At 44.6% G+C, this 13,359-nt stretch overlaps 1 protein-coding gene across 2 annotated transcripts in view; it reads right to left on the bottom strand.

The window, feature by feature from the left end:
- The window catches only part of RECQL5 (RecQ like helicase 5), a 179,269-nt gene that overhangs the window by 142,850 nt on the left and 23,060 nt on the right, over positions 1-13,359 (bottom strand). The window contains exons 3-4 of one of the 2 annotated variants that reach the window (XM_068262699.1): positions 6,260-6,420; positions 4,767-4,888 (exon numbers count right to left, since the gene is read on the bottom strand). In XM_068262699.1, coding sequence (XP_068118800.1) covers positions 4,767-4,888; positions 6,260-6,389 — 252 coding nt within the window. In that variant the 5' untranslated portion in view covers positions 6,390-6,420. Of the gene's footprint in view, positions 1-4,766; positions 4,889-6,259; positions 6,421-13,359 lie in introns of those variants that run through there. The other variant, XM_068262698.1, reaches the window with a different exon arrangement.

Below are 13,359 nucleotides of genomic sequence, written 5' to 3'. Positions count from 1 at the left end.
ATTAGTAATGGAAAACGTAGGCACCCATGTTCGTGACTGAATCTTCACAGGCACTTATAATTGACCCGAGGAAGCGGGCTAAGACCCATGAAATATGTTGTCTAATATGCGGGAATAAATATATATTTTCCATTACAATTGGTTTGTTGTTCTGAGAAGGTAAGACACTACACTTACATAACTACTACCGTAGTTATATATCATCAATGACACCTCCACCAGTGTTTTTAATATATTTCAAGACCTAGGTAGGTCTCTACACACAAGAGATGGTCATATTTTCACATACACTGCACAGATTCTTCCGCAGGACAATCGTGCAAGGACAGCAAGAATTGTCTAGTAAAACCTGCCTACCCACCTTCTGGTATTTGCTTCAATTGTTTTGCGTCCATACAAATAAATTACATCACACACAAAATGTAAAGCAGCTGGGTTATATCCATTCACAACGAGTGTCCACAGAGAAAGTACACACAAAAAAAGATTCTGATGAAAATATTCAGCGCTGTATTGTCCCACCAGAGACTTTTGTCATTAACTAGCATGCATCCGACCTTTTCTCTCTCAGGACACAACCAAAATATTAGTACATGCTCTTATTATATCTCGTTTGGACAATTGCAATATATTGCTTGCTGGACTTCCATATAACTGACTAGCACCCCTCCAATCTGTATTGAACTCTGCTGCTCGACTCATTCATCTCTCCTCTCGCTCTTCCTCTGCTGACCCTCTCTGTCAAGCTCTTCACTGGCTGCCAATTACCCAGAGGATTCAGTTCAAACTCTTAACCCTAACCTACAAAGCTCTCCACAATCTCTCTCCCCGGTACATCTCCTCACTAGTCTCCAGATTTCAACCCAACCGCAATCTCAGATCTGCACATGAGCTTCTTCTATCCTCTTCTACAATTACCTCCTCACATTCACGTGTACAAGACTTCTCACGTGCCTCACCCCTCCTCTGGAATGCCCTTCCACAGCACATCCGCCACTCTCCCACCTTTGAAATCTTTAAGTGCTCCCTCAAAACCCACCTTTTCCGATAAGCATATTCTCTATCTTAGGCAATGCACCCTTTAACATTGCATCTACATTTACTCCTCACTAAATAACCTAATTACGCACTGCCTGTACATATACTGTATACTTCCCCCGCCTCTTGTTTCCACCCCATTCCTTTAGATTGTAAGCTCGCAAGGGCAGGGCTCTCACCCTTTTGTGTCTTGGAATGTTATTCATTTAATAGCTTGCACACTGTTATACATTTATACATCTTAGTCATCATGTTAAATTTGCTATTGTAATCACCAGTTCTGTACTTTGTACCAGTGTCCATATTTGATGTATATCATTGTATCATTATGTATCCCGCGCTTGTTATCTTACATTGTACACAGAATATTCTGGCGCTTTATAAATAAATAATAATACCTGAATGAGTGCAATGAGGGGAGAGATAACAATGGAGATTCCTGCGGCAAGGACAGCTGGGAGCTGGTAGCAGAGAGACTTGTGTCATTACCTGAATCAGTGCAATGAGGGGAGAGATAACAATGGAGATTCCCGCAGCAAGGACAGCTGGGAGCTGGTAGCAGAGAGACTTGTGTCATTACCTGAATGAGTGCAATGAGGGGAGAGATAACAATGGAGATTCCCGCAGCAAGGACAGCTGGGAGCTGGTAGCAGAGAGACTTGTGTCATTACCTGAATGAGTGCAATGAGGGGAGAGATAACAATGGAGATTCCTGCGGCAAGGACAGCTGGGAGCTGGTAGCAGAGAGACTTGTGTCATTACCTGAATCAGTGCAATGAGGGGAGAGATAACAAAGGAGATTCCTGCAGCAAGGACAGCCGGGAGCTGGTAGCAGAGAGACTTGTGTCATTACCTGAATCAGTGCAATGAGGGGAGAGATAACAATGGAGATTCCTGCGGCAAGGACAGCTGGGAGCTGGTAGCAGAGAGACTTGTGTCATTACCTGAATCAGTGCAATGAGGGGAGAGATAACAATGGAGATTCCTGCAGCAAGGACAGCTGGGAGCTGGTAGCAGAGAGACTTGTGTCATTACCTGAATCAGTGCAATGAGGGGAGAGATAACAATGGAGATTCCTGCGGCAAGGACAGCTGGGAGCTGGTAGCAGAGAGACTTGTGTCATTACCTTAATCAGTGCAATGAGGGGAGAGATAACAATGGAGATTCCCGCAGCAAGGACAGCTGGGAGCTGGTAGCAGAGAGACTTGTGTCATTACCTGAATCAGTGCAATGAGGGGAGAGATAACAATGGAGATTCCTGCAGCAAGGACAGCTGGGAGCTGGTAGCAGAGAGACTTGTGTCATTACCAGAATGAGTGCAATGAGGGGAGAGATAACAATGGAGATTCCTGCAGCAAGGACAGCCGGGAGCTGGTAGCAGAGAGACTTGTGTCATTACCTGAATCAGAGCAATGAGGGGAGAGATAACAATGGAGATTCCCGCAGCAAGGACAGCTGGGAGCAGAGAGACTTGTGTCATTACTTGAATGAGTGCAATGAGGGGAGAGATAACAATGGAGATTCCTGCGGCAAGGACAGCTGGGAGCTGGTAGCAGAGAGACTTGTGTCATTACCTTAATCAGTGCAATGAGGGGAGAGATAACAATGGAGATTCCCGCAGCAAGGACAGCTGGGAGCTGGTAGCAGAGAGACTTGTGTCATTACCTGAATCAGTGCAATGAGGGGAGAGATAACAATGGAGATTCCCGCAGCAAGGACAGCTGGGAGCTGGTAGCAGAGAGACTTGTGTCATTACCTGAATCAGTGCAATGAGGGGAGAGATAACAATGGAGATTCCTGCAGCAAGGACAGCCGGGAGCTGGTAGCAGAGAGACTTGTGTCATTACCTTAATCAGTGCAATGAGGGGAGAGATAACAATGGAGATTCCCGCAGCAAGGACAGCTGGGAGCAGAGAGACTTGTGTCATTACCTGAATCAGTGCAATGAGGGGAGAGATAACAATGGAGATTCCTGCGGCAAGGACAGCTGGGAGCTGGTAGCACAGAGACTTGTGTCATTACCTGAATCAGTGCAATGAGGGGAGAGATAACAATGGAGATTCCTGCAGCAAGGACAGCCGGGAGCTGGTAGCAGAGAGACTTGTGTCATTACCTGAATCAGTGCAATGAGGGGAGAGATAACAATGGAGATTCCCGCAGCAAGGACAGCTGGGAGCACAGAGACTTGTGTCATTACCTGAATCAGAGCAATGAGGGGAGAGATAACAATGGAGATTCCTGCGGCAAGGACAGCTGGGAGCTGGTAGCAGAGAGACTTGCGTCATTACCTGAATCAGTGCAATGAGGGGAGAGATAACAATGGAGATTCCCGCAGCAAGGACAGCTGGGAGCTGGTAGCAGAGAGACTTGTGTCATTACCAGAATGAGTGCAATGAGGGGAGAGATAACAATGGAGTCCTGCGGCAAGGACAGCTGGGAGCAGAGAGACTTGTGTCATTACCAGAATGAGTGCAATGAGGGGAGAGATAACAATGGAGATTCCTGCAGCAAGGACAGCTGGGAGCTGGTAGCAGAGAGACTTGTGTCATTACCTTAATCAGTGCAATGAGGGGAGAGATAACAATGGAGATTCCCGCAGCAAGGACAGCTGGGAGCTGGTAGCAGAGAGACTTGTGTCATTACCTGAATGAGTGCAATGAGGGGAGAGATAACAATGGAGATTCCTGCAGCAAGGACAGCTGGGAGCTGGTAGCAGAGAGACTTGTGTCATTACCTGAATGAGTGCAATGAGGGGAGAGATAACAATGGAGATTCCTGCAGCAAGGACAGCTGGGAGCAGAGAGACTTGTGTCATTACCAGAATGAGTGCAATGAGGGGAGAGATAACAATGGAGATTCCTGCAGCAAGGACAGCTGGGAGCTGGTAGCAGAGAGACTTGTGTCATTACCTGAATGAGTGCAATGAGGGGAGAGATAACAATGGAGATTCCCGCAGCAAGGACAGCTGGGAGCTGGTAGCAGAGAGACTTGTGTCATTACCTGAATCAGTGCAATGAGGGGAGAGATAACAATGGAGATTCCTGCAGCAAGGACAGCTGGGAGCTGGTAGCAGAGAGACTTGTGTCATTACCTGAATCAGTGCAATGAGGGGAGAGATAACAATGGAGATTCCCGCAGCAAGGACAGCTGGGAGCTGGTAGCAGAGAGACTTGTGTCATTACCAGAATGAGTGCAATGAGGGGAGAGATAACAATGGAGATTCCTGCAGCAAGGACAGCTGGGAGCTGGTAGCAGAGAGACTTGTGTCATTACCAGAATGAGTGCAATGAGGGGAGAGATAACAATGGAGATTCCTGCAGCAAGGACAGCTGGGAGCTGGTAGCAGAGAGACTTGTGTCATTACCTGAATGAGTGCAATGAGGGGAGAGATAACAATGGAGATTCCTGCGGCAAGGACAGCTGGGAGCTGGTAGCAGAGAGACTTGTGTCATTACCTGAATCAGTGCAATGAGGGGAGAGATAACAATGGAGATTCCCGCAGCAAGGACAGCTGGGAGCTGGTAGCAGAGAGACTTGTGTCATTACCTGAATCAGAGCAATGAGGGGAGAGATAACAATGGAGATTCCTGCAGCAAGGACAGCTGGGAGCTGGTAGCAGAGAGACTTGTGTCATTACCTGAATGAGTGCAATGAGGGGAGAGATAACAATGGAGATTCCTGCGGCAAGGACAGCTGGGAGCTGGTAGCAGAGAGACTTGTGTCATTACCTGAATCAGTGCAATGAGGGGAGAGATAACAATGGAGATTCCCGCAGCAAGGACAGCTGGGAGCTGGTAGCAGAGAGACTTGCCAGCTCCAGTGGGCATGCAGACGAACACATCCCTGTCACCTGAGAAAACATGAAACATGCACTGTAAGACAAGCAGAGGGGAGCAACAACAAAATAACCCCTTGGCAGTTTAAAGTGAACCTCCGGACTAAAAATCTACTCAGCAGCACTGAAAAGGCTTGGTGTTTCTTTAACAGTTTCACAGCATCAGAACTTTGTTTTTCTTACCAAAGCATAATTTTTAGCTGCATTTTTAGCTAAGCTCCACCCATCAAAGAAAAAAAGCCCGGGCTTTTTTTCCCTGATGCTGTGCAGAGCATGATGGGATTTCATATGTTGTTATTCACGTTGCCTAGCAACTGGGAGAGGTGCTCAGGACACAGGACAGTTGGAACTGTGTCTCATGCTCCCTGTCACCTCCTTTCAACCAAAAAGATGGCTGCCATCATGAAATCAAACATTTGCCTCTTCTTTTAAAACAGGGTGGGTAAGAGATTATATTACCTATTTTAATTAACATAACTAAAGTAACTTAATGACGGTATGTTTGTTTAGGCTGGAGTTCCTCTTTAACCATGACTCTCGTTGTCAAGCAACAGTTGTACCTTTCATATTTTAGTACAAAAAAAAAAAAGTCAACAGAACGCCTTCGTGTACATTGTGTATTAATTACATTTATCAAAGCAAAATACACGTCCTCCGTGTAATTCAGGATAGGTAGCGTGTGTGCTTAGGCTCCGCCCTACGTGTTTCGTCACTCAAAGGGGCATGACTCATCAGGGGCTTTGAGTCGCGCCCCTTTGAGTGACGAAACGCCTAGGGCGGAGCCTAAGCATGCACGCACGCTACCTATTCTGAATTACACGGAGGACGCCGGCAACGGTGTGGAGAGAGTTGCGCCCTGCTGCCGTGGATATGTGAGATATGCTGGTTTTAATATTCTACTTGGTACGTATACTTTGGGGCATTCGGCCATATTAAAACAAACTTTTTTACGCTATGAGAAGTATCTTTATGTTTTATTCATATAGCTGGAGCTGAGAAATGACATACTGATACGCATGATAACAAGAGGTCTATCTGGTGAGCAGGGGACTTAAGGGGGGGGGGGGGGGGGTCGGTCCCCATCCTGCATGTGGTGAAAGGTCTCCTGCCCAGTGTGTCTATATGCACAGGGTGTGCTGTTGCCGGAGGTTACCTGCTACAGTCTTATATTTTCTATTATGGGAGGAGCTATACAGAGGATTCAAGGCGCGCAGCTGTGCTGAATACAATTGGTTAAGCGAGGAGGATCTCTCTGACTTTTTTTGGCAGCAAGCAGCAAATTGAACGTGAACTCTGCATCAGAGGTGGTGAACGCTGTATCATTTATCTATACTAAACACTTATCTCTGCAAATAATTCCAAAATGTTCATAAAGAAAACAATCACCTTTAACTACAGTGAGGGCTGCACTCTCCTGCAGATCTGATCGGAACGAGTTAAATCCAAAAACCTTCTTAAGGGTGGCTTTCACCCGGTGATGGGGCTGTGCAAATGAAGAGGATGAAGGTTTACTCATCTTTCACCAGTAGTAAGAGCATCTAAACCTCCTGCAAAAAAAGAAATGAATGAGCTAGTCTCGCAGAGAAAATGTATGAAATATCACACTTAAAGAGAATCTGTATTGTTAAAATCGCACAAAAGTAAACATACCAGTGCGTTAGGGGACATCTCCTATTACCCTCTGTCACAATTTCACCGCTCCTCGCCGCATTAAAAGTGGTTAAAAACAGTTTTAAAAAGTTTGTTTATAAACAAACAAAATGGCCACCAAAACATGAAGTAGGTTGATGTACAGTATGTCCACACATAGAAAATACATCCATACACAAGCAGGCTGTATACAGCATTCCTTTTGTATCTCAAGAAATCATTTGTGTGTTTCTTTCCCCCCTGAGGGGGGAGTGCATAGCAGAACCACAACACTGAAGAACTTGGCAGCCTTCCAGACACAGGCTGACAAGTCTGACAGGGGAAAGATACATTGATTTATTACAGAGATGGTGATAGTAGAACGTGCTGCAGTAAGCCAGAACACATTAGAATAGCTTTTGGAACTTGTAGGATGATAAATAACAGGATGCAATTTTTGTTACGGAGTCTCTTTAAACAAATAGTCATACACACAATGCTATGAGGTATAATGAAAACCCCTAAGTTACCAGCCAAAAGAGTGGTACTGTTACAAGACCCTATACGTTTTACAACCCTGTCTTTTATCTACAATAAGGATATTGTCAGGCTTGGGCCTCTCTCCACAGTACTGTGCAGTGGGAATGTATCAGCTCTTTGTGTTTTACCTGAGAACACTGCCCTACATGTTGGTGATTCCATTTTGTATCTATTAGGCAGTATTTACAGTGGTATGCAACTCAGCATTTCCTCCTAGCTCCAAAAGATTATTTACAGCATAAAATCTACTATCATAAAAAAAAAAAATAATAATACTGTAGCAGAACAGCATTCAAACAGTTAAACACAACACTTTGTTCTTCAGTAGAATGCTCCTTGCTTCAGTGGGCAGCTTCAGGCTGTATCGAAAGAGGTGATAACATTTTGTTTACATTCCTTTGTCAGATACATTTAGTAAACATTAGTAAACTGTGCTGTACTGTACTGAGGAGTGACTACTAGATAGATTTTACTATATAAATACAGCAGCTATGCAATAAAATGCAATGGCAGCTTTCAGAGAAGATAAACTGTACTATGGGAATTTGTCTTTTAGAACAAATTTAGGAAACATCACTACCTTGTTCCTTTGGATTAGATAATACATATGGTTTTCTGTCAAACATGCGCAAATAGAGCAGTCAAACCCTACAAACCAAAATGGACACCACAACGTTTCTACAAAAACATGAAGGCAAGAATAACAGTGATTCCCAAAGATAAACTATATCAGTCTGGAAAGGGTCACATCATTTATAAAACTTAACAATGTCACCAACATAAGAGTGAGAGACCTAAATCGGGATGAATCTTGCCAAATTTACTCTAAACCGGCAACAACAAATTATCCAGGGAGACGCAGAACAATCTTAGGGTTGGGTCATAGAAAGAGCACTTCAAACCTCCCGCTTTCAACAAGCGCTTGGCTAATGCGAACCCTACGAGGATGTTCCCGAAGCAGCGGTGTGAGTTTGTTAAACTCGCTAATGCGCTGCATGTGGTAATTTTTAGAGCAATTGAGCTTGAATGAATGCATAGACATGTACATTCATCCAAAAAGACACTCACAGTTATTGATAAAGAGGTCCTTCGCAAATTGGAAACAATGGAATTATTGCAGCAACAATAAAAGATATTTTGATTTAGCATACTTGGCTGTTTGTCAAGACACCTGGGTTTGAGAACCCTCTTCACACTGGGCAACACCATAGAATGTGCATCACTCCAAAGGTGTTTTGTTTTTGTTTTTTAGATATTTAACCACTTAACATCTCAGTCGTTTTCAGCTTATGCATCCGAGCAATGTTCACCTCCCATTCATTAGCCTATAACTTTATCACTACTTATCACAATGAACTGATCTATATCTTGTTTTTTCCGCCACCAATTAGGCTTTCTTTGGGGGGTACATTTTGCTAAGAGCCACTTTACTGTAAATGCATTTTAACAGGAAGAATAAGAAAAAAAATGAAAAAATTCATTATTTGTCAGTTTTCGGCCATTATAGTTTTAAAATAATACATGCCTCCATAATTAAAACCCACGTATTGTTATTGCCCATTTGTCACGGTTATTTCACCATTTAAATTATGTCCCTATCACAATGTATGGCGACAATATTTTATTTGGAAATAAAAGAGCATTTTTTCCGTTTTGCATACATCACTATTTACAAGCTTATAAAAAAAAAAAAAATAGAGAGAAATATTTCATCTTTATATAGATATTTAAAAAGTTTAGACCCTTAGGTAAATATTTATGTGTTTTTGTTTTTTTTATAGTAATGTTTTTTTTTTTTTTTTTATTAAACATTTTATGTGGGCATTTTTGGGAGGGTGGGTTTTAAAAGTGTTTTATTTGGGGAAATATTGGTGTATTGTAATGTTTTTGGGCATTTACTTGTAGTTTTACTTTTTGGCCACAAGATGGCAATCTCGATTTTTTTTACATGACGTCACTCTAAGCGTACAATGTACGCTTAGAGGGACACAGCTTCAGAAAGAGCGAAGCTTCCGAGAGAAGCTGTCGCTTTTTCAGCGGGGGAGAGGAATCAATGATCGGGCTCCCCAGCCCGATACATTGATTCCGTGGCTACCGACTCCGCGGCCCGGAGTACGCGCGCGATCGGCCGCGGGAGCGCGCCTGTCCTCCTTGACATTTTTATACGTCAAGGAGGACAAAGTCGTTAAAGAGGAACGGTCGCAAAAATCTTAACATTTAAAATACATACAAATAAGAAGTATGTCTCTTCCAGAGTAAAATGAGCCATAAATGACTTCTCTTCTATGTTGCTGTCACTTACAGTAGGTAGTAGAAATCTGACATTACCGACAGGCTTTGGGCTAGTCCATCTCTCCATAGGGGATTCTCAGCATGGCCTTTTTTATTTATAAAGACACTCCCTGAATAAGATTTATACAAAGATGCTGGCCAGCCTCCCTGCTCGCTGTACACTATTTTGGCAGTTGGACGGAGCAACTGCCATTCACTAAGTGCTTTTAAAAATAAAGAAAACACTGAGAACCCCGCTATAAAAAAGATGGACTAGTCCGAAATCTGTCGGTAATGTCAGATTTCTACTACTTACTGTAAGTGACAACAACATAGGAGAAAAGTAATGCATAGGTCATTTTACTCTGGGAGAAATGTACCGGTACTTCTTATTTGTATGCGTTTACATGTATTTAAAATTTTTGGATTTTCATGACAGAGGTTCAAGGACACCTTCTTTAGTGATTCGAAGAAGTGCTCATCAAGCCATCCCAAACAAAGGAAGTACTATATTTCTTCACTGAACTGAGAGTTCACAATCAACTCTTCTCTAGCCAGCCCAATATGTAGAATGATGAAAAGAGCACCTGCCTGAACTGGGAGGATACTAGCTGCTCGACACTCGTCCACCTCACCCTGCAGGGAGTTTGGAACGGCCAGGAGACTTTTTGAATCTCCTTTTTCAGTATTAATGTGGAAAACCGATTTTCAGAATTATAAGAACAATTTTCTTTAGTGATGGCTTTTTGCTTTTCAGGAGCATACTTCTTACTCCTTCAGCAGCTTTTATTTCCCTGAAGTGTTTCCTCTTACAACCCAGTATGGGCTTATATACAACCCCCCCTGACATATCCTGTTGGAGGGGTCCAGACAGCCTGCATGTGGTTAACACCAAAGGGGACAACTGTCAATTTTCCTAAGAGAGCGACCACCACCAGGTCCGGTGAACAACCCCGAGTGGCGTCAGGTTTATGGTCTCCACCTGCTTCTTGCGGTCAGTTGCCCCTCTACAACCCGCCTCTGTGAGTAGTTTTCGTTTTACCACTTATAGACCTTATACTAAAACATATTACGCTATTGGGCTCCTGTCCTTTTTGTGTTTCCTGTGTCTTTTCTCCAGGGTGTCAAGACACCCCCACCATACCACTCTTACAACCCAAGCCGCCAATGACAAGGTCTGTGTTGGTGTACAGAATGATCCTGAAGCAGAAGGCCCACTTTTCTTGGTACAGAAAAGGTACAGCCGCCAAAGAGCCACGTGTATCACAATTGCGATATCCTAGGTAATCTTACAGACTACTTGGGATAAAGGCAATCAAGAGTCCCTGTCCCAAGAGATCAATAAGGTCTCCAAGTTTTCTGCTTTGAACAAAGATTGGAGAGAAAAGTGGTTGGCATCTGGAAAGAGGTATATTTCTGGATTATGCTGTGGAAAACCCAATAATTTAGCTCCGGTTGGCCGTCTAGTTGTCAACTTAATTAGTAATTAGTATGCCCACTGATACAACAATCCCTTTATATGTTCTGCTGATATAAACGTTAAATTATTTTTTAGTTTCTTGCTGCTTGATTACTAGCAAAAAGAAAGGACTACTAGAGCTTCCGAGTCAATAATAAAGATCTGTGAAGGATAACAATTTTCTTGCTATCTCCATTTCACACCGTTCAACCCCATTCACACTTGAGCGAGAATCGCGCGATTACTGCTTAGCGTTAACCACAAACGTGTGGCATGCAGCGTTCTGCCAACGATTCGCGTTTGCGATTAGCATGCATAGCACCGCTAATCGCGATCGCTCCCAAAACGCTGCAGTGTCCAGTGATTCTTCCGCGTTAATAAAGGAAAAATCACTCCCGCAAAACGCTAGCGGTAATCGCCGGCGTTTTGCGGTTTTAGGTGTGAATGGGGCCTTCCTGTGTCTGGTCCATTTGACAGTGCGCGCCCCAGCTACAGGGGCTAGCATCTGTCTTAATTCTGATGGGAGTTTTATGAATCCAAGAGTAGCCTTTTAAAAAAAATTTGCTTAGTTCATTGCCAATAAAATAAATCCTTTATCAAAGGTGGACAGTTTTCTCCCAGATAATTTTTTTAATCTTATTTACAAAATAACTTTGGCAGCTAACAACTGAAAAAGTACAGTTGCTGGGGGCTTAAAGTGTACCCAAGATAGGGCCACATGAATAAAATATACATACCTGGGGCTTCCTCCAGCCTCACCGCCCTGATGCCATCCTCTTCTGACTGCCCATTAGTCCCCACTACTGGCCTCCAGAAAATCCATCAGTCGAGGCTGGTCAGTGCATGTGCAGTCCGGACTGGCACGCGCCCATCTCGCTACCACCGCCGGGAGCATTCTGCGCTTGCACAGTAGTACTGCACAGGAGCAAATCGCTCCCGGCGACATGAACGCATCGATAGTGCCTGCGGTTGGGCCACACATGCACAGTTGGCCCCGGACCGGAGGACTTTCCTTTAAGATCAGAAGAGGACGGCATGGGAGCGATCAGGCCGGAGGGGACTGGAGGAAGCCCCACATCACGGAACACCTCGAAAGACCAAACTCCTACGTTAGGATCCTGTTTCTGGACTTTAGCTCAGCATTCAATACAATCTGCCCAAACATACTGATCGACAACCTGGCACATCTTGGAGTCGACTCCACACTCTGCGCGTGGGTAAAGGACTTCCTCTCAAACAGGACCCAACAGGTGAAGCTCGGTAACTGCCTCTCCAGTGTGAGCACCACCAACAAAGGTGCTCCACAGGGGTGTGTTCTGTCCCCTCTTCTGTTCTCACTGTACACCAACAACTGTACTTCCTCAGCTGACTCTGTAAAGGTCATTAAACCTCCCACCCAGGCTGCTGCTTCTTTAAGCTCCTTCCCTCGGGCCAACGCTACAGGACCATCCGCCCAAGGACTAACAGGTGTAGAGACACCTTTTTTCCCCAAGCAGCCCTCCTGCTGAACTCCTACCTCTCATCGGTAGGCTAGCTGCACTCAGGCCAATTAGCCCGGCCGAGGCACACTGAACCCGGGCCAGTAATATAAATCCAGCTTCCACCATGGTGGGTGCTTCTGGGTAGAGCTCCACTCTAAGGGCTGAATGAAGCACAATATCCAAACCCAGAGGACTCTGATCATGAGCAAACCACATATTGTACGGTAGGTTACTTGCTTGTCTTGCTTATATTGCTTGTATCGTTGTAATTGTCGTATGCCTGTCTCGCTTGTATTATTGTTATTGTCTTATGCCGGTCTCTGTCTTGCTCTGTTGCTACTGCCATGTGAACCACAACCAATTCCGGGTACGACCTTGGTCGCACTTGGCGAAATAAAGTTCTGATTCTGAGGTATGTATATTTTATTCCTGTGGCTCATCTCAGGGTCACTTTGAAGGTACCATATTTTTTGGACTATAGGACGCACTTTTTCTCTCCCCAAAAATGGGGAGGGGAGTCAGTGCGACTTATAAAGCAAATGTATGGCCAGGTGTGCCCCCCCCCCAAAGCTTTTACATATCCAGCAGTGCACTCCGAGTCCTCCATCCATCTCCAGCCGCTGTAAAGAGAAGATTCTGCCGCTCTACATGCTCATCCTCCATGGACTCCATACTTCTAGGTTTACTGGTGCTACTGGACGTACATGGCAGCGCAATCTTTAGGGCAGCGCGACCAAAAACAGCACCCTCTCAATGCGTGACCTGACAGCTCGAGTGTGCTGGGGTCACACATGACATGGGCAGTGAGAGGGCACCAGTGAACGCGAAAGAATGGAAGCCAGGGAGGACAAGTGTGTAGAGCAGCAGAATCTTCTTTATACAGAAGCTGGAAATGGATAAGGGGGAGACGGATGGAGGACTCTGAGCGCGCCGCTGCATAGGTGAGTGCATCCATTGTAGCTGGGAGTTTAGGGATTGCAGCTGGCATTGTAGTTAGTGTAGCTGTGAGTGTAATTAGTATAGCTAAAAGTGTAGTGAGTGTTGCTGGCAGTGCAGTTAGTATAGCTAAGATTGTAATGAGTGTAGTGAGTGTAGCTGGGAGTGCA

Source organism: Hyperolius riggenbachi, chromosome 12 (assembly GCF_040937935.1).
Source record: "Hyperolius riggenbachi isolate aHypRig1 chromosome 12, aHypRig1.pri, whole genome shotgun sequence".
Classification (NCBI taxonomy): domain Eukaryota; kingdom Metazoa; phylum Chordata; class Amphibia; order Anura; family Hyperoliidae; genus Hyperolius; species Hyperolius riggenbachi.
Note: the sequence above shows the minus strand (reverse complement) of the source record. Positions and strands in the feature narration are given on the sequence as shown.